The 21,055-nt window shown below is 45.3% G+C and overlaps 4 protein-coding genes across 19 annotated transcripts in view; 3 read left to right on the top strand and 1 right to left on the bottom strand.

The window, feature by feature from the left end:
* The window catches only part of ankhd1 (ankyrin repeat and KH domain containing 1), a 29,584-nt gene extending 22,443 nt beyond the window's left edge, over window positions 1-7,141 (top strand). For 8 of the 13 annotated variants that reach the window (XM_060062787.1, XM_060062786.1, XM_060062788.1 and 5 more), the window contains exons 32-39: window positions 1,214-1,390; window positions 2,579-4,238; window positions 4,388-4,577; window positions 4,711-4,836; window positions 5,322-5,573; window positions 5,862-6,046; window positions 6,138-6,302; window positions 6,470-7,141. In XM_060062787.1, coding sequence (XP_059918770.1) covers window positions 1,214-1,390; window positions 2,579-4,238; window positions 4,388-4,577; window positions 4,711-4,836; window positions 5,322-5,573; window positions 5,862-6,046; window positions 6,138-6,302; window positions 6,470-6,529 — 2,815 coding nt within the window. In that variant the 3' untranslated portion in view covers window positions 6,530-7,141. The remainder of the gene's footprint in view (window positions 1-1,213; window positions 1,391-2,578; window positions 4,239-4,387; window positions 4,578-4,710; window positions 4,837-5,321; window positions 5,574-5,861; window positions 6,047-6,137; window positions 6,303-6,469) is intronic. The other 5 variants (XM_060062792.1, XM_060062791.1, XM_060062799.1 and 2 more) reach the window with 3 other exon arrangements.
* Window positions 7,142-8,842: 1,701 nt separating this feature from the next.
* Window positions 8,843-9,787, top strand: higd2a (HIG1 hypoxia inducible domain family, member 2A). Its single transcript, XM_060062814.1, has 2 exons — window positions 8,843-9,114; window positions 9,415-9,787. Exons 1-2 carry the CDS (start codon window positions 8,931-8,933, stop codon window positions 9,579-9,581), a joined length of 351 nt encoding a protein of 116 aa, XP_059918797.1. The 5' UTR covers window positions 8,843-8,930; the 3' UTR covers window positions 9,582-9,787.
* Window positions 9,788-9,933: 146 nt separating this feature from the next.
* Window positions 9,934-14,603, bottom strand: cltb (clathrin, light chain B). Of its 3 annotated transcripts, none has more exons than XM_060062811.1 (6): window positions 14,108-14,586; window positions 13,478-13,524; window positions 13,138-13,255; window positions 12,891-13,002; window positions 11,961-12,014; window positions 9,934-10,974 (listed from the first exon to the last, which is right to left on the bottom strand). In XM_060062811.1, exons 1-6 carry the CDS (start codon window positions 14,262-14,264, stop codon window positions 10,794-10,796), a joined length of 669 nt encoding a protein of 222 aa, XP_059918794.1. In that variant the 5' UTR covers window positions 14,265-14,586; the 3' UTR covers window positions 9,934-10,793. The 3 variants fall into 3 exon arrangements, with proteins under 3 accessions (XP_059918794.1, XP_059918795.1, XP_059918796.1); XM_060062812.1 differs by lacking the exon at window positions 11,961-12,014 and adding an exon at window positions 12,550-12,570 and having other exon boundaries at window positions 14,108-14,585; XM_060062813.1 differs by lacking the exon at window positions 11,961-12,014 and having other exon boundaries at window positions 14,108-14,603.
* Window positions 14,604-15,087: 484 nt separating this feature from the next.
* Window positions 15,088-21,055, top strand: part of pdlim7 (PDZ and LIM domain 7) — a 30,319-nt gene continuing 24,351 nt past the window's right edge. Inside the window, exons 1-2 of one of the 2 annotated variants that reach the window (XM_060062804.1) lie at window positions 15,088-15,276; window positions 17,704-17,802. In XM_060062804.1, coding sequence (XP_059918787.1) covers window positions 15,244-15,276; window positions 17,704-17,802 — 132 coding nt within the window. In that variant the 5' untranslated portion in view covers window positions 15,088-15,243. Of the gene's footprint in view, window positions 15,277-16,725; window positions 16,885-17,703; window positions 17,803-21,055 lie in introns of those variants that run through there. The other variant, XM_060062805.1, reaches the window with a different exon arrangement.

Consider the following 21,055-nt stretch of genomic DNA (forward strand, 5'->3'; position numbering starts at 1 on the left):
GATACAAACCGAATCATGAGTTGGTGTATCGTTACAGCCCTAGTTCAAATTATGAAATATTTCATCACACTATTTATTGGAGGTTGCCGCCCTGTTGCCTCCTGTTAAGTGGTTTTTCAGGGTCCAAAAAACCTGTTTGAGCTTAGCATTATGGTGTCTTGACTTACTCAAAGCCTAGCTATTGAGTTAACATAATTTTAGACTTGCTATAAAATACTTTTTCCCAAAACCTCTAAATTTAACCAATTAAGGACAAGGAGGTTATATAAGCTGAACATGTATGTCTAGAATTGTAACACGAAAATGGGAATTGTATTTGTGTGTTAAGTGACAAGAAATTAAAATGACTATTGTAAACTGAATGAGTGAGCTTGAGACCCTTTCACAGTCTGTGGCCTAATGGTGCAAGTTGGCTTTCGAAACGCAAGATTGAAATTTGAATATAATGTTTAATGCAATATATAATTTCACATTTGACAAGATTCTCCACTGATTGGTCTTTGAAATTACATTTTCACACACAAGTTAATGTCACACAATGTAAGTCACCCACAATGTTAACTATAGGAAGTGGTGGCCTGTAGCCTAATCGGGCAAATTGGCACTCGGATCATAACCTTGTAATCAGGGGAAATTTGAAGATAACGTTTTAATGCGATATTATTTGACAAGTTTCTCCACTGATTTGTCTTTGAAATGACATTATCACACACTAGTTAATTTCATACAATGCAAGACCCCTGCTGTTGACTATAGGAAGTAGAGGGAGTGTCAGGCTCTATTATGTAAAAACCTTTGCACATTTGAATAGACGAATAAGGAATTACGAGGATTCATGTTTTTATTATACGATGGCTGTCATCGTTGATATTTATTTGGAAGTTAGTTTGGACTGTCTCACTTTTTTATGTAAGAATAGCCTTGGAAGAACAGTTAATCTATATAGCTTCGGTATTCTGGAGTTTTGTAGACGCCGCTATACAAGTTGGCACCTAAAGACCGCCACCGTTCCCCCCCCTCCTTCCCTCGCAGCCTTTTTACCACCTCCACCCTTTGCCGTCTTGTAAATTCTGAAACACTAAATTCATGCCCTCACCGCCACAGTCTGTTAAAGGGTCAGTTTTTACAAGCCACGTAAAATAAGTAACTGCCTGGTGCTTCTTCACTTCCTATTTTTTAACACGTTTCACCATGTCTTCACACGTTCACGCAGCAAACCCCCGGGTGTGTGTCCCTCCAGGTCCAAGAAGCTCTCGGTGCCCGCCTCGGTGGTGTCCCGCATCATGGGCCGCGGCGGCTGCAACATCACGGCCATCCAAGACGTCACAGGGGCGCACATCGACGTGGACAAGCAGAAGGACAAGAACGGCGAGAGGATGATCACCATCAGGTAGGAGGGAGACGCCCACCGCTGAGCGATTAGGCTTTGCCCAGACTCTCCGGGGTTGGAGACCTTCAGACACGTGCGGGGGGCGGGTCCTTAAGGCATGGGGCCGGGGGTTTGATTTATTTGACTCGCACTTGATTCAGTATGTATGAAAAGGCCTGAGAAATATCGGTCTACATATGTCAGCCACAAGTGTTCAGATGTCTGACAGAAAATAGTACAGAGGCTTATGCATTGCCAATGCATAAGCAATACATTTCTAAGTCTTACTCTGCAGTAATTAAGGGTCTCTGTTGGCAATGACATTGGCAACTTTTATTGCATACAATTTATTATTAACTGCATTTTTTTTTTTTTTATACAAACAAGATAACACTTTGTGCCGGGATTTTATGTATATTATTCAGGCAAATAAAAGGATTAAAAAACGAAATGCAGTAAATAATAGTACTTAAAAAATGTATGCAATCTACCATTACAATTATATAGGAAACACTGCTGAATATTAATCAAACATAGATAAACATGCCAGAGTAATCTGTTATTAGAAAGCTTGGTTGCCTACTATGCCAGCATGAGTACATTTACCTGTAAACTGTGCTGAATACATCCTTGGAAATAATTAGTGGGAGAAAGAGGAAAACATGGCAATTCATCTTTCTACAGAGTAGGCAATGATAAGAAACCAAGCTCGTCCTTTTGAATCACCACGGTCAAAGAGGTCAACTCAGGTAAAGGGGCTGGCTCTACTGGCTTCCCTGACATTCACCAGTTATACCTGGTGAATGTTAAATTCAATGTTAATTTAAAATGCTTCCACTTTGAAACGTGAAATAGAACCATAGGCACACAGTTTAAGTGACCTGATTTGGAAAGTTGACTGGAAGGTTGCATGGCTTCACGTCATAAGTCTCAATTAACAACTGTAGGCCCAGCCAGGGCCACCTGGTGGTGAACACGTGTCATTTCATTTTGTCCAACTTTAACTTTGTTTAAAGCGATTGTGTCCAAGTCCAACACAATAGAGGCTTTGTAGAAAATGTGGTTGAAGATATTTATTTTACCACAACTCCTGAAGTAAACACAAATGAAGGGACTTCTGAGCTAAGGGAGCTAGACCGTAGATCTCCGAATTGTAACAAGAGTTACATTTTATCTTTAATGCAACGTTTTATTTTATTTCCCCCCCAGAGGTGGCACGGAGTCTACAAGGCACGCGGTCCAGCTGATCAACGCTCTGATCCAAGACCCGGCCAAAGAGCTCGAGGATCTAATCCCCCGCAACCACATCCGGGCTCCGGGCTCCAAGAGCTCCTCTGTGCCCTTCGCCAGCGCCACGGGGGTCAACAGTGGCTCCGCCGGTGGCCCCAAGGGCCTGAGCTCCCTGGTCACGTCCACGGGCGTCTCTTTCCAGTCGTCTGCCGCCGCCGCCGCCGCCGCCGCCGCCGCCGCTGCCGCCGCAGCGTCTTCTCAGGCGAGCGGCAAGATGGGCAAGGGGCTGTCGGGAGGAGTGAGGCAGCCCTTCCCCGTGTCCCTGCCGCTGGCCTACGCCCATCCCCAGCTGGCTCTGCTGGCCGCCCAGACCATGCACCAGATCAGGCATCCCCGACTGCCCATGGCCCAGTTCGGAGGCACCTTCTCGCCGGCGGCCAGCACATGGGGTCCCTTCCCCGTGCGGCCCGTGAGCCCCGGCAGCGCCAACAGCTCCCCCAAGCACAACGGCGGGAGCAGCGGCGGCGGCGCCGGCCAGGCGCGCTCCGGCTCCGCGGCCCACGGCGAGCCCGGCTCGGTGGGCCTGCCCGCCGGCTCCGGCGCGCCCAACGCCCACTCGTCCCCGGCCCCGGGATCGCCCCACACGCCCAACCCCACGCCCTACAACCCGCAGCCCAGCGGGCCCACCCCTTCCTCCGTCAGGAAACAGCTCTTCGCCCCCGACGCCAAGCCCGCCGGCGTCAACCCCATTTCCGCCTCTGGGATGAGCGGCGGCAACGCGGCGCGCAGCCTGGGCTCTCCGGTGCACCACGCCGCCGCGACGCCCGGTGCTTCGCAGCCTCCCCTCGGGGTCGTCGCACAGCCCCTCCTCCAGGCGCCCAAGACGGAGTCCGGCGCCATGGGCCCCCAGGGGAAGGAGAAGCCCTCCCTGCCCCTGGAGCACCCGCCCATCTCGGCGAGCGACAGCATCAGCTCGGCGGCCTTCGCGGCCCCCTCCATGGTCCTCCCGCCCAAACCCGAGCCCCGGCAGCACCTGGCCCCGCCTCCGTCCTCTGTGGCGTCCTCGGAGGCCCCGCCGCCCCTCCTGCCGCCCCAGCTGCAGCAGGGCTCCCACCACCACACGGCTCCCGCCCCAGTCCTCTCGCACACCCACACGCACCCCAACAACACTGTACCCCACTTCTCCGCGCCGGCCCCCAGGGTCTCTCACCGCATGCAGCCTCCCGGGCAGTACTACTCCAACCAGGAGCAGCAGCAGCAACAACATCAGCAACAGCAGCATCAGCAGCAGCAGGCCCAGCAGCAGCAGGCCCAGCAGCAGCAGGCCCAGCAGCAGGCCCAGCAGCAGCAGGCCCAGCAGCAGCAGCAGCAGGCCCAACAGCAGCAGCAGCAGCAGCAGCAGTCGGTGTTTGTTCCGCTCAATCCGCAGCAAGAGCCGCCTAAGCATACGCAGGGATCTCAGTCCAACCTGCCTCCCCAGGCTCCCGGCCCCCACCAGGTGTCCTCTAACCTGGGGATGATGAACGGCTCCCAGATGCAGCACGGCCCCAACCAAGGCAAGCAGCAGCAGCAGATGCCGCACAACTTCGGTCCAGCCGGCCTCTTCAACTTCAGCAGCATCTTCGACAACAACAGCCAAGTGAGTGTCTGCTTCCTTTGGTCCAGAATGCATTTCACACTTGGCAATGGGACACTTTAAATTTTACAGTAGTCCAGTTAGGCCTTAAACCGCCTTCATGAGTTTTGTGTACTCATTTGTCTCCCCGCTGTTCTCTGACCTTCCTGCAGGTTGGGAACAACCAGGTGTGGGGCGCATGCCACCTGCCCGCCCGGTCGCCTCCAGAGCAGTCCTACTCGGCCCAGACGGCCTACATGGGCATGGGCCAGATGGAGAGCATGATGCCTCCAACACAACAGGACGGCTCCAAGGCCCCCGGCTATCGCTCGGCGTCCCAGAGGATGGTCAACAGCCCCATCGGTAATGATCCGGAGCCGCCCACGACTGGCCCATACCGGCTGAGAACACAAAGGTCTTCAGTTGACTGAAGGCTGCTTCTGCTCAGGCTGATGTTGATGTGTGTGTGTGTGTGTGTGTGTGTGTGTTCCTCCAGCGTTGACCAGCTATGCCACCAGTATCTCTGGAAGCCCTGTGTTCCTGCATGGGCATACAGGGGTGGGCGCACCTTCGTTCAGCAGACAGCACTTCTCCCCGCACCCCTGGAGTGCCGCCACGTCAGGTATGTGTCCTCCCTATTACGTTCCACTCTTCACATTGCCTCATACACCTTTGATATCATATTTTAGTATTTGCTACACGTCAACCTCCTAAGATGGCGCAATTTGATTGGGTTCGCTATTTCGGGATATTGGGCAATATCCCATGATTGAGATCTCAAACTCGGGATATTGCGTGACAGTCGCGATAATAAAAACAAATAACCCGCCAGTAAAAACAAAAAAATCCCGGCAAAAAGTGTTATCTTGTTTGTTTTTGGAGTGTTCACGTGTAGTATATACCTCAGGCTCCGTGGATAGTGGGGAATAGCCCCCTTGAACTTCGGTCTCTTGGGCCATTCCCCACTATTCACTTTGCCTTCGGCGAATAATTGTTACATTTTGGATACGATTAGTCGAGCACAACAGCGAGGCATCGATGGACACCAAAGCCTTACTATGGCTGTGCACTCACTATATCCACTCGCGCCTCTACCTCCTCCCCCAGGCGAGTCTCCGGTGCCCCCCCCCTCCACAGTGTCGTCCTCGGCCCTCTCTGCGTCCTCCGTGAACCCCCCTCCCCAGCCTAAGCAAGGGAACTCCTCGCAACAGGACCGCAAGGTCCCCCCGCCCATCGGCACGGAGCGGCTGGCCCGGATCAGGCAGACGGGCTCGGTCAACACTCCCCTGCTCACCACCAGCTACACGGCGTCGGTGGGGCAAGGCGGCATCTGGTCCTTTGGTGTGGGAAGCGCTTCAGGTGAGAGGAGGAGCTTGTATGATGTTGGTGCTTAGAGTATGAGTCGATTGGGTTTAGCAAAGCTTGAGCGATTTAATAAAAGGAAATATGTATTTGCCGGACTTTCATATAGTCTCTCGGATTGATAGCCTTGTAATGCCATAATTTAGATCAGTCAGGTAAATGTTTGATTATAGCCTTTCTAACAAACTTTGACCCTGATCCGTCAATATGCCTAAAATTGCTATTATGCCGTTTTATGAGACTTTGAGATTGATTGAAGCTGGCCTTGTGTGTTCCCTGTCACAGAGGCCATGTCTGGCTGGTCCCAGCCCCTCATGAGCAGCCACATGATGCACCCCCAGCTGCAGGCTGAGCAGTCAGCATTCTCCCAGCACCAGCCCATGGAGCAGGACGACACTGGCATTGCAAACCCTGCCAACAGCTACCACCAGCCCCAGCACATAGCCAACAGCTACATGGACTTCCCGAAGGTAACTGTTGTACACACAACCATCAGACTGAAACTATCACAATGGAATTGAGTGGTTATTCATGACGTTTTTTACCGATGTGGTACCTTAGGGAATGCCCATGTCGATGTATGGAGGAACCATGCTGCCCCCCCATCCAACGATGGCCGAGGGGCCGGGGGGACCCATGTACAATGGCCTGCACGCCGGTGACCCGGCATGGAGCCCCATTATCAAGGTGGTCCCAAACAACGCAGACAACTCCGACCAGCAGCAGGTAAAGTCCCTTTATATGCTTGGTTAACAGAGCCTGTTTTATTACTGCAGTGAGTCACTGAGTCTATTTAATGATGTTTATGATCTTCGCCATAACATTCAATCTCTCATCCGGCTCCTCGCTCTCTCTCCCTCTCTCTCTCTCCCTCTCTCTCTCCCACAATGCAGGTGTGGCCCGGTACCTGGGCGCCTCACGTGGGCAACGTTCACCTGAACCACGTCAATTAAGATGGGGCGTCGACGGCAATCAAATGCACAAACGCATGATCCACAGTGCAAAACATGAAAATTCTGAACTGACAACAAAAGATCGACTTAAGACAAATATAAAATAAAAAATACGATTTTGCAAGAGATGTTAACTTTAGTAGACGAGAGAGTGCAGAGCAGTGGCTGATGGATTGGAGGAATTAGTTCTTGACACCATTCTTTGATGTGCCTATCTCGAATAAGAAAAATATAACATGTTGGTGCGAGGGCCGTTAACAAGGGGTCCCGACGATGTCTGCAAACAAAACATGCGTGATCACTTGTTCAACAGGATCCATTCTCTGCGTAGTTTAGCGATTTTGACTTAAAACCCACATTACACCATTCTCTGGCTGCAGAGGGGCTCAACGTGACGTACCTATTTAAACTCAGCCCAGAACTAGATGATGATTACCTAAAGAGCGAAAGAAATCAGAACCTTTTAGAGTGGTAAAAACATGTATACTTGTTTACATACTAAAAAGGGTTAAAATGAGAGTAAATTTCATGTCGTATAGTGGCTCTACTTTATGTAGCCTGTATTAATGTGAAATATTTACCTTAATATTCAATAAAAAGATTGAAAAGTAATCATGTGTTCTCTTTTATTCAACTCTGGGGCACCTATTTTTTTTATTGAACCAATCAGATGAATATCATTTATTTTAAATACTTTTTTAAGGCTGAACATTCGAAGATCCTTAACCACTTTAGGTTTTTAATTCTGATTTATTTTCCAGTCCCGTCATGACAGCAAAGGTGTTGCTTATGCTTGGGTTTATTGAAATAAATCTATTGACCTTTTTAGTCTAGTGCACCAGACAGACAAGATACTTTTATTTACTAAATAATATTCAGTATACTGTTGCACTCATCTAATGCAATTAATATTTGCACACACAAACTGATTGAATATAGATGGATAGTGAAGTATATCAGCTCCAAGGATGGAGAATGTAATGGAGAACAAGCACTTCAGTCAGTTGACCCCTGAGCCCATCTGGATGCACCTCTCCAAGAATAATCGAGCAATGAGTGGTCAGTTCTTCGCCAAGTACCGCCAACCCGTGGCACAAACAAGGACACGGTGGATCTAAGATAATTACTTTGTTGGCAAGGACAACAAGGTAGTGACCTCAATAGTAGACAGCGTCATGGCTGGAAATCTTGTTGCACTAGACTACCGTTTCCTAACTCTCTGGGGAAAAGGACCTGTTCAGACACTGGCAAATACAGTCTGGGTCAACAGACAAACTTGACAATTCTCTACAAGCAGAGACTGCAGGAGCTAGGGGCCAGAGCCTTGTTTGTGGACCTGGGGTCATTACTGGTATCCCACTTCCCTGACAGCCAACAAAAGGAGATTGCGACTCTGTAAACTGTGATTACAGTAACTTCCACTCAAGACGATAATAATAGGGTAGATGCTAGTACATGTATAGATAAGCCATTCCAATATTAGCATGCATGAAGGGGTGGATAAATAGTCCCAGCTAATTTCAAATGTATTTAATAATTTAAAAGGTCCAGCTGGGCATGGAGCTTTACTGGCCCCTGAAAAAGAGGCTGAACGAGGCCTTGCCCAGCTTTGTAGCTTACAAGGGAGGGCTTCATGGTGGAGGATCCCAAGGTCACCCTGCTGGCCTGTTCGCTCCTAGCAACAGAGGTGCCGGACCTGCTGAAGCCCTTTGAGCCTCGCTGACGACGTTGAGTTAATATGAAACACCTTTATTAATATAGCACTCTTCCTTACAGTTGCTAAATGTTAATTAACTAAGTCCTTACAAATGAAAAAAAAAAATAACATTAACAGCGTGAAAGAGATGACGTCCCTGTAAGGAGACACCATTCAATAAGCTTTAGGAGGAAATCGTCCAAGCCCCTGTGAAGGTCATCCATCTCCAATTCTAGTGTGATGACATAGACGATGAACAAATCACACAGGCCACGAAATTGTGTTTCTTTCAACCCATGAATCTCCACACACACTATTAAATGATTGATGATGAATTATATAATTAATTAAATAAATATATAAATAAATAATTGCGTATGAATTATAGAACAACGGGCTGACCTGCAGATTAAGTAAGGATTGTTATTCCTGTTCAACCAAAATAGTGCCAAGTAAGCGATATCAGAGAACGGACAACGATTTTAGTTAGCTATTGCCACACCTGGTGCCAAAAACAGGTTCATCACATGCACACACGGAACGATCTATTTTTTATAGGATTTCTTACAAGTGTTGCAATATATATATATATATGAATAAAAGAAAATAAGTGATCGCGCATCATTGGACCATTTTTCTATTTCCATTTGGGTCCTTCAGTCGTGGGAACATATTACGTCACATCCGGAAACATCCAAGACAGTCATGGCTGCTGCGTCTACTCCCGCGGTCGTCAATTTACCAATAACACAGCAATCGGGGGCAATGCCGTTTGATTTTTCCAAGCCTCCGGTTATTGAAGGGTTTACACCAGTGTCGAGGCGAAAGGACGAGACGTTCAAGGAAAAACTGCTCCGAAAAACAAAAGAAAATCCATTCGTCCCCATAGGTGAGTTGCATAAACTCAATCAGCTGGCTGGTGACTACGCAGTGAACTACCGAAGCAGACTCTTATGCTCATTCAACTAAAGTACAATGTGTGCTGCGCAATCAAAGTTGGTTTTCTGACAACAGCATCTTCTGGTAACTGGTTAAACACATTACGTGGATACATATTTGTGTATATTCTGCGGTGTGGTAGTGTGTATGGGTTTAATGAATTTACCTTGTTTTAATTTAATTTCATCTCAAAGTGACATTGACTTTTCTTTGTCGTGTACCGTAAGTAACCTGGTGTCTTCTCTCCCAGGTTGTCTCGGAACAGCCGGAGCCCTAGCGTATGGACTCCGTGCTTTTCATCAAGGCAAAACCAGGCAGTCCCAGATGTTGATGAGAGGGCGAATCTTTGCTCAAGGCTTTACTGTATTTGCCATAATATTTGGAGTTGTTGCAACTCAGCTGAAACCCAAGCAATGAAGGGAACAAAGTATATGCCAAGGCCTTTGAATATATAGAGATCAAGTTAATTCTATCACTATTAACGGATGTAAATAGAATCTACTGATACATGAATGTTGTTAAATAAACCAAATGGTTTGGAACGACTTCATCCTTCACAATTGTTCAAATGTTAATTGCTTTTTGTAATAAATTTGCAACATTAAAATCTATATGCAATAGAATTGTCTGCATTCCGTTATTACATCAGTTTCGGGAAATATGAATAAACAGCTCTTAGGTTTTCCGTAAGAGCTCTTGATAGAATGCAACACCATTGAGAGCAGCGTGGGATGGCCTGTTAGTGTGACTCAGTAAATTAAACGTCAAATGTGATTCCGTAATTTTTATTCTTTCCAGTTCGCTTAAAATAGTTTTTACCCCTCAGTATTCATAATGGCCATATAGGCACCACGTGAAACATGACTACATAGGCTGTTCTACTGAAATAAACATTTACATTGCTCTTAAAATTACATTTTAACTTAGTGTTGGACAAAACATTTTCAATTAAGTTGTTTGAATCCAATGAAAACCCCTTTAAGAATGCAAATTATTGTTGAAGATTGTGTACATGTTGTGAAACCCCTTGCTGCATTTCTAATCAAATATTAACATGTTTTTGACTCAAAACAAAAACGGTAACAGTAGCAGGTCAGAATTAAAAAGGCCACATGCTTGGATCGTTTACATTTCTCGAGATTTGAAACGTAATTCGGGAATCCAGACAGCAAATTATAACAGCATGTTATGTTTTTCTTTCCCAACAGGCAGAACTGGTTACAATCTATTTCCTGTTTGGTTGACTTAACCTCAATAAAAATTAAGTGACCTAAAATGCTAATTTATAAAAAAAGAACCACGGCACATCAAAATTGGCAAAAGCATGCGGTCAATTAACATAGTAACTTTGTTAAATGCAAGGGCAAAGTAAAAGGAGAACTTTATACAGTAACAATATTTACTTCAGTATAGCTATGGTAAGCTAAAGGATGACCACCCAAATTGAACAGACTATCTTCTCTCCCATTCATCAACAATTTTGTAACATACCGGTCTGCTTTTCAAAATGGTATAAATATCAGGAAAACGCGTCAAAAGTTATGCAGGATATACATTTGTGTGATGCTAACTCAATAAAAAAAAGCGAAAATCAAAAAAAGGCATTGTTAAATGGATGAAATGAGTGCACTAGCGAACGAGTGGCGTCTGTTTGAGGGAGATGAGGACCGAGCGCATTCGAGACACGTCCTTCGCCTGCTTGTTGGTCTTGGGGTTGAAGTCACAGAGGCGGGCCACCCGCTCCCACTCGGTCCCTAGGGCTCCGGTGTCTCCTCCGTCACTCTCCGCCATCAGAGCCTCCTCTGAGGCTCTGCCAGACACACGGGAACAGAAAAGAGGTGTAAGTGAAGGCTTATGATGGGAGAAACGGATTATCATTGGAACATACTATAAGGGTGCACTCACACTAGGCCATCTGGCCGTGGCCGTTTTCACACCTAACCGTGCTCAAATCTGCCAGTGTGAGGGTGGCCAGTCTGGACAGGCCAGGCCAATTTGGCCACTTGGGAGAGGTGTGCTGCTACAGTACGGGCCGCCGCGGTACAGATGCTAATGAGCCGACACGCGCACACGCACGGCTACGCAACCTGAGCTGGATGACGTATAGTCCATGCGACAACCATGGACATAATAAAGGCGACGAGCCTTCTTCCCCATTAAACGGTAAACATGGCGTCAAGCGGTTCAACTGTTGGTTCACGTTGGTCCCATAGAGAAGTCGAGTGTCTGTTAGCCATTTGGGCATTTCGGCTCCAAATAAGCAACAGACTCAGCAAAGTGTGAACTGTGTTCTCTGTGTTGTTGTCCATTGTTGTTAAAACTCTGACTGTCGGCAGACTTTATTATGGTCCATGCAGCGGACGCTTGGTGATGACGTGTTACGACGTGATGACGTATGTACAAGAGCCTACCATGGCCAGGCCACAGTTGCGATGGCCAACGGCCACGGCCAGATGGCCTAGTGTGAGTGCAGGCCAGAGAACAATGGGGCCAGTTGAGCACGGTTAGGTGTGAAAACGGCCACGGCCAGATGGCCTAGTGTGAGTCCACCCTAATACACCTTATGAGGAAAAGTCCCCTCATGCAATTCTTGCAAATGCTCATGAGAAAGCCCATTGGCTCAAAAGGATTTTTATGATGCTTTAAGATAACAGTAAATGCAGTAAAACATGACTTTTGGAGACATGCATCCAGCGAACAAGGGGACTAGTGAGTACTAGGAACTAGGGAGTACTAGTAACTAAAAGGTTTTTGGTTCTAATACAACATAAAAGCAACAGGAATTTCTAAACCTACACAAAGCCTATAACATCAGCGTTGGGCTGTTTGTAGAAAGCCTTGTCGGCAATCCTAGTGCGTAGGCAAGGCAGAGAAAGCAGAAGGAAAAGGAGACAGGAAAACAGTAAGTGTAGGTATACAAACAACAAAAGCAATTAAGGGCAAGCTTGAAGGTTATTTTAAGGAAATGAGAGAAGCATCACTGATGAGATGAGTCTAGAAGCACATGATGCAGAACAGTGTCCTGGCTGTTGGTTAAAAGGGCCGGAAGGTGGATAGACAAAAGGTGTTAAACCTGCTATTTGTAGTATGAGTATCTGCATGCATCTTTCCAAATATGTTTTGAAATGACAATATCTCGAATGGATGACCCCCAAAGTCAGCTACATTGGACTAAATTGTATTGTGAAAGGTAGAAATTAAAGGTTTACATTCACTGTAATCATACACTCCACTCCACTCCCTTTAAGCCAAAGGCCTTCCTGTTTGTTATCCTGCTCATTTTGGTTATGTAAACATCAGTCTAGTAAGATCTCATCGCGGTTTTTCTCTCAGTGCTTCGAATGGAAGCAGCGGAAACTGGTTTCGACTAGGTGCAGAGTGATACCGTGCAAGACTTGGGCAGAGTCTGTTGGAAAGTTTGAGGAAAAGGAGAGGTTAGCTTAATGTGCAGGAAGAATTGAGAATGGGAAAATGTTGAAATAAATAAAAACACATAAAAGACCTAACATATCACAGAAAACTCAGATAACTCTCAGAGAGTGAAGATAACCGCAAATGAATGCTAGGATTTGGTCAGAGTAGAAGAATAAAATCCTTCCAACACATTTCACACAATATTGAATCATGTTCTCATTAACCTTTCGATATAACCATCGGCAGGTATCCAATAAATGAATTTGCCTTCACACCTGTCCGAAGAGCAGGTGACCCATAAGGGCTTCTTACCTGTTGTTCGCCTTGTTCTTCTCCATCTGCTCATTCTGGTGCACATGCCACTCCTCCAGCTCCTTCTTGGCCTTCTCCTTCCACTCCGCCTCAGCCGTCTTGGAGGCTGAGTCTTATTGAAGAGCAAGAGGAGAGACCCACGTTAGCATGTGATGCCGTGTTTGTCTACAAGAGGGTGTGAGACGGTTCAGTATCCAATATTGACTGCAATGTAAAAATATCAGCAGATCTGCTGTGTTTTCTCTACCGAGCTCTTCGAGGCGGTCCTTCTGTTCCTCCCTCCACTTGCGTAGGCTTTCCGGCTCCTGCCTCAGCTGATCGACCTGAGCGATGGCTGCATAGCTGTCAGTTGGGCCATTGGACTCCTGTTAGGGATGTGTGGGGAAATGTCATGTACTCCTCTGCATCATCAGCAATCAATCACTGCTTAGTGAATAAATTGAGCACTCACTTGCATATTTTCCGAGTTATAATAAGCACTATTGTATTGGAGCATGTCATGAATTATTGAAACGGATTTTAAGATCAATATCTTGGAGGAAAGGGAAAAGCAGGTTGTAGTTATATTTAAAAGAAAACAAACTTACCGGGAACATATCCCCGTTGACTATGGCAGGTTCCTCACCAAAACCGTCTAAAAGATAGAAACAAGCGTATCTTTAGAGACAATTTACAATCCAGGTTGTTTTCAGGTAATAACAAGTTCCGCAACTGTCAGTTTGAGAGATGTGTATTTTTTTGGGGGCAAAAAAAATGTAGATGCACCTGTTTGGTCACTGATGACGTGACATGGCAAATGCCTCCCCCTTTAAACAGGCTTTTTTCTGTATAGTACCCGGAAGAGAAACCATTTATCAAGAATTATGTTTAAACCATACGTGCTTATTGCATATAACACGATTTGAGGGACGTGTACACAGCGGTTGAGATCTATTCACAATGGATGATAGAGTGTCAAACTAGGTCGCCGCTAGCAAGCAAGCTAACGTGCTAACACGTATCACCTTAGGCGAGCTAGCGCCAGTATAGCTACCATCTAATAGTGCTGTCAAAATGTAACGTTACCACATAACAACACGGGGAACAACACTTCTAAATGTATTCATGTCACTACCACCATGCCAATTCAACCCATCGGTAGTTTAGCAGCCCGGCGTCAGTCAGGGCTTCCTAAAGCTAAATGACTTGTGAGCTAACGCTAGCTCCACAACACGGACCGTAGAGGGGCTCCTGGGGAGGCTGCTCGCCGTCGGTTCCTTCCAGGGCTCCGAACCCATCGTCGTCATTCTCGATCACCGCGATTTCGTTCTCCTGCTGAGCCAGGAAAGCGGCGGCAGGGTCCTCCTCGGTGGTGTGCACTCCGTTGTCAGCCATCTTTTCCACACAAGTGAAGTTTGTAGTCCAGTTGGACACCAGCTAGGCGCGGTGAGCAGGGCGATCCCACGGACTGTTGAAGGACTAATAAGTGCACACAATTGTAATAAAAAAAAGACCGGTGTATATATATGCACTAGATACTAGACACAAATGGTGTGACTTTGAAGAGGTGTGAAGATTGTATATGATAAGCCACCACCGTCTGGTATGGTCTATATTGGGTTATAATCCTGAGTGATGATTCATGATTTCTTCACTCGCTCAACCAGTCTGGAGTCAAGTGATGGAGCAGGACGCCCACTCCGCCTGACTCTGTCTCCATCTGCTGGTGGAAAGAGGTCAACGCAATAACTCATGAAGGACACTGATTTATACTATGTCAATAGTTGTTTTTGGTGAGAACACCTACATTTTCTTAGCAGAAGTCATATTTTGAATAATTTCTAATATGTATTACATGATTTTTTTTTACTTCAGTAAGGTTAGTGGAGATATGTTCTTAGCAGCATATTTTTTTCTATGTCTCACAACATTACTCTCGCATTTCCTCTCATATAAACAGAATATGTTTTGTAAAAGCACTATGCTAGCGGGCAGTGTTGTATATTCTAAAGCCCACTCAAACTGAATTATACTCATATATAATGTATATAATCTTTGTACTACCTCTTATTGAAACAACCACCGCCTGTGAACGGCTCCTTGCTTGTCATTATGTTATGTTTCCTTTTGTTCATCAATACACGTATACATAACACATGCAGAATGAGTGAGAAATGTAGACATGGCCCATGTGACCTGCTGACGTTACCGTCGGCTCATAAAGGGAATTTCAGGGAATGATCGCTGCTGCTCAAGAAGGGATCCACGGTTCCTCTCTGACGTCTGCTTTAAGGAAGTCCGAAAGGCTGGTCTACAGCCCCTACTGATATTGATTGAAGTCTTCATCCGACATCCAGACAAAAGTAGCACTACGATGTCTGGCGAAGAACAGAGAGAGGGACAAGAGGTAGGCATGTCGTTTTTCTGCATGTATCCGATGGGCTTATTGCATGATAAAGATTCAACTAACACGTTTGGCTGAAGTTCGCGTCTTGGAGACGGGTTGACTTTTCTAAAACACCGTCCGGTTCGTGGAGAAAGTGACGGGACGGCTGTTCTTCTACAGGCCCAAAGCGGTGGAGAAAAAACTTTTCCAAAGTTCGCCGTGTTTGTCCCAGTGTCGTCCACATCCTTTATTAGATGATCGACGTACTTGAATTCGAGGTTTGTTCGTTATTTTTCCGCAAACGGGGCTAGGCGAGTCGCCAACATTGGGCTGCGAGCTCGTCCAGGTTTATTTTAGGTCTTCAATGTATACATTTACGAGAGATAGGCCTACTGGGTATCTGGTAAAGTTATCTCTCCCCTTTACTTCGCTATTCGCATGTCTGCTCTTTTAGTCGCGGGTCATTGGTTCAGCATGTCCATTCATTCATTTCCAATAGGTCTTCATTATGTTGCGGGCTTGACCTCATTCACATGCTGTGTGAATAATGTAGATACCATAATCAGTAGGCCTTCTCCGTGTATCTATAGGGGTTCATATATTTTTCTAAAGTTATGGGCTCCTGACACTGTAACCTAATATGCTTTCTTTAAAATGTCATCGATTCAGTAATGTCATAGCCATGTTATAGCTTTGGTACACTTTGTTTTCCATGTTTTCCTTCCTATTGATTTGATGTCCTGTAAAATGTAGAACAGACATCGAGGAATCAACACCGAGTTAACTTAAAAAGGAAACAACAGCTAAGATCCTTCTACCTCTGTTACTATTAGTAGGAGGTCATAAATTAGTCTCTGGTTAAGTTGTCTTGTGCGTAACCCACTTTGTGTTTGTATGCACGGCATTAGTAGGCTTATTTCTAGGCAACCCATTTTTATAGATATAATGTGAAATATAATCCTTTTATAAAAGCTCTAGCCAAGTATTATATATATATATATAGAGAGAGAGATATGAGATAGACCTTTTTAAATGTAGTGCCACCGTTTTTTCCTCATAATTCTTTGTATTCTTGGTATGTGTTACTATCAGTCAATCCTAGTACTTTTTACAATTAGGAGGACAGAACTTAATTGCTGGTATAGTTATACTTTGCTCTTTCTTTCAAGTTTGCGAGTATATTAAACTGTTGTAGTTCATGGGGTTTCCTTTATGCTTTCTTGTGGAACTGAATAGAATAGCATATTACAGAATACAGTAGGATATAATGGAATAGATTAGGTTGTTGTGCTTTTTTGTGTGCAATTCTGGTGCCTTAGGTAGAGTAGTCGTTCCCTCTCTCTCTCTTTCGCCCCCTTCCCTCTGTGACTCATGGGGGTGTTGGGCTGAAATAGTTTGGTGTAGATTTACATTCCTTATATAGCCTCTGAGGAGTGTAGAGGCAAGGGCTTGCCTGTGTCGCAAGAAAAAAAAGAGTGTGTGTGTGTGTGGGGGGGGGGGGGGGGGGGGGTTGGGTTTGCCAACAGAGTGAGCAAGAGAGAGCTATAGCACAAAAGTCAGCTTGCCTAAGCTCACCCGCTTTTTACTCTTCTCCTTGGTCTGGGCTGTTGGCCAGTCCCACAGTTTAAGGTAGGTTTGCATGGGCACATCCGTAGGTAGCCAAATTGTCATAAAGAGCGCTGGTACCTTTCGACATGGGGCTGGGGGAGGAGCATGAGTTGGAGTGGGGTTACAGGTACAGAGGTCAGTGGTGCTGGCCTGCGAATCACTTGGTGAGCCCCAGCCACATTGATCTGGGTCTCAAGTTGCCCTTGGTTCTTAAAATGACATTGGCCTTATTTTTCATTTTGTTTTTAGATTCGGACATCCATAACAGCATGGGTTTAAATAGTTTCAATTCATGATGAATGTGTGTCTATCTATTGGTTCATACTTGTATATTGTCGTTGTTTACTGTATGTACGGTCATGTGGGGTATAGGTTTCTGACACTTTTCCCACAAATGAAGTTCCTACCTGGGAAATATAGTGAATTCCCCCTGCCGTGTCGGAATCAATGTTTATAACTTTCTAGCACAAATGGCCATAATTTAACTGCGTCTGACAAGTAATTTGCACCCATCACCTACCTTTTTAACGATACATTATAATCAGAATTTTAACCGGCTACACCTGTTCTGGGTAGAAAAAAATATCTTGGTGACGATGTCACTTTGCTTCTAATACATTAACAAGGAAGGGTTCCGCACATATAAGCAGCAAAAAAATATCTTGGTGACGAATCAATATCATTTTGCTGCTAATTTGTGTGGAACCATTCCATGCAAATGTATTCAAGCGGCACCTGGAATACTTGTTTGATACCGAAAAATGAATGATTTAATCATGTATCCAGCGCTATCAGAATAATAAAGTGTGTTGTTTTATTTCTCCTTATTTCTTACCCAAGGCCATGAACGTCTACAGCATTACCCTAGCTGGCCCGGCACCATGGGGCTTCAGACTGCAGGGTGGGAAGGACTTCAGCATGCCCCTCACTGTTTCAAGGGTAAGAATGAGAATATCTTTATCTCCTGGTTTTTATTTATCGCTTATAATGTCCTGCGGGTCCTTTCATCGATCAACTCTAGTTTTTTTTTCTATGTTGTTTCATTATAATGTCTTTAGGACTCTGTCAGTGTGTCCACTAGTTGTTTATTCTGTTTTCATGGAGATGGATTCTATTTGAAGACTTTGGAAATGTGTCTCGTTATTGGATTCATGCTTCTGTGCTTGTAACATTGGTGTGTTTATAATTTTTGCGTCTTGACACTGTGACTGTTTGAATTCCCAACCCTTAGTGTTTACAAAGACATGTGTTTTTTCTTGGAACACTTTGCTTTTCCTTTCGCTTACAATACCTTGACCAAATGGATCTTCAAATACTCTGTGCACTTTGGTCAGTGAGGAAAAGAGCTACAACACTTTCCTTACCATATAAGTGCAGTGTTTTATCAACACACTCACAAATGTGAACAAGCACACGCTCATAAAATCATTCCAACATCGCTGCCAGAGATTTGCTCATACAGACCTGACATTCTGTTATGCCTTCGTCTTCATTGGCAGTGTTTTATTGCGACTTTAGAGGCCTGTTTGACCTATAAACGTCACACAGATTTGCATATGACAATTAATGTTGGCAATTTTCTGCAACAGAGATTAATACAAGTTGATTGATAGCCTGGTGTGAATCCATCCAAAATGACCTCCAGTCTCTAAAAGTTACCTGGGCCGATCATAGTGTTCCAAACATACCCAACGGAAAATACTCGTCATAGCAACATGCCGTTTTTAATTTGAGTTTTCGATCATAACATTCATCACAGTACAACAACACCAGTTATCTTGGTACAACATTACAATTGTCGTACTGTGAGAACCGGCTCTATCCGGTGTATTTATTGACGTGGTATAACTGCAAGGTAGTGTTATTGTGTGTAAGCAAGTAGTTGTCGAATTGACACAAAGCTGCAGCGAGGGAAGCGGTTGTCACGGTCCTGTCAGTACATGTCTCATACCTGCCTGTCGTGCTGGCAGCCGTCAAAGTCGTGAGGAAAAAACTAACAAACGGAATGCTCCCATTGGATGCATGACAGTGAATAGTTTCTCATAGCCTAAAATAAGGATAAAGAGTTTGAGGATCTTTGTGTGATGAATGCCTAAAACTAAACTTTTGCGATTGTTGGGGTGTGATTCACAACTCAACTAGGAGGAATGTCACTGCTCTGGCTCCACTGTTATTCATATTATTTTTGGCTAATCATCAGCTGGTGTACTATTTCCCCACAGCCACGATACATTTCGACTGCTTTCCTTCCTGTCCGTAATTTATTTCTTGTTTTTTATCCAGTTCTCTAGGAAGTCTCACCCACCAACCTTATCCCCTTAATATATCCTTTCATTGTTAGACATGGTAGCCTGCGGGCGATGATGGATCCCAGGCCTGCAAAAACAATGATGTAATGGGAGGTGTGGGAGAGGAGGGGGGACTTAATGACTGGTTAGTGGCTAATATACCCCTCGCTTGTTCCCCTAGTCTTCTAGGCTTTAGGGTACCGGAGCAGAAGATATATGTCTCTGAGTAGTTCTCTGAATTTCTCTGTCTTTTGTGTTTTTAAGGCCGCCGGCTCTTTTTGTTTTACTATGTTGTCATGAAGGGCTAGTCAGTGAATCACACAGACATGACACACGAATGGAAACAGCCCATCCAGAGGAAGTAAACATAAAAGATGTTCAGTATTCTACCTTGACATGACTGACTGTGGGATAAGCCAAACCTAGAGATCCCTGGCTAACAGAGCTTGTATTCAGTGTGTGGTCTTGTCTGACTCTCAAAGCCCATGAGATATGCATCTCTTGCAAGGGATTCTATTAGGAGAGATTACACAGCAAAGAACACGAAGAATGACAGGACAAAAGGCTATGCTAAATGCTAAGGGGCAAAGAGATCACTATTGATAGTGCCAGAAAGATCAATGCTGCAAAGTGTTTTTATTGTGTTCACTTGAGGATTAGCAAATATTTGGGGGGTTGTTGAGTTATCGGGAGGTCTGACAAACGGATGGTTACTACGGTAATAGTTATTTGGCTGACTTGGTCTTGCAATGGCTGATCTGGTTTCTGTTAATATCTTTTTGAGCTCTTTGTTCTATCGCCCCCTCGCTCTAACTATTGTAAATTAGAGCAATTGTTCTTTTTTTTTTTGTTTGTTCGATTTCAGAAAGTCCTGAGGATGTTTGTCCTGCTTCTACAGCGAGTTGTGGGAGTTTCATGACAAAACGCTCACTACTTTCCCATTTCCTCCCTATGTACTCCCTGGCCCTCGAATGCTAAGCTTTTTCACAGCATTCCTGGGATTGTTCACATATCCATCCTGTCCCTACCAACAGAGCACCCCCTTCTCTTCCCCACTCAGCGTCTGATGTGTTGTCTGGCTCTGGCGCCCTGTTCTCTCCACAACACAATGGGCCAAACCCCGAGCAATACCTTCCCCAGTTAAGTCGGTGTCAGGACAGATTGTTAGGCCGAACACACACAAACACACACAGACACAGACACACACGCGCAGACGTAGCCTCCAGCAAGCAGTTCCCCGATGAGAATCCATCTCCACTATTAATCTCTCATCTCCCGACACTGGGACTCCATAAGCGTTATTATTATTGGATACAAAGGAAACCCCAAGAGCCAGGGGGTCTCCAGCACAGAGAACACTGGAGTCCCACCATAGGCTAGGAGGTAACCACAGATGATGTCATGTTAATATGCAAGTGGGTGAGATTAGCTGAACGTTCGTCAACACCTCCACAGCTGGCTATGTCTCAGAGTGTTCCCCGGCACTTTTGTGTGTGTGTGTGTGTGTGTGTGTGTGTGTGTGTGTGTGTGTGTGTGTGTGTGTGTGTGTGTGTGTGTGTGTGTGTGTGTGTGTGTGTGTGTGTGTGTGTGTGTCTTAAAGTGTGTACTGTTTATTTGTCTCTGGCCATCTGGGTCCCACTCCCTTCTTATAGAGTGTAAACAAAAAATACATAATTTCTTTTGCTGCTAACCTCAATAAATAAATAATTCAATGACATCTGATGGAGTCTCCATGGGAGGTATTGTGTTTGCTCGCCGGCTATTTGGACGCTGATCGTGTAACAACGGTGTGTGTGAGTATTTTCCATGGGGGTTAGTGTTGGGCTGTCTGTTCTTGGCCCAGCCGGTACCGCCCGCACCACATGTCTGTAGGTTTGCCTTTCCATTTCTCTGAGGGATATTTA

This window comes from Gadus macrocephalus, chromosome 10, assembly GCF_031168955.1.
Source record: "Gadus macrocephalus chromosome 10, ASM3116895v1".
NCBI lineage: Eukaryota > Metazoa > Chordata > Actinopteri > Gadiformes > Gadidae > Gadus > Gadus macrocephalus.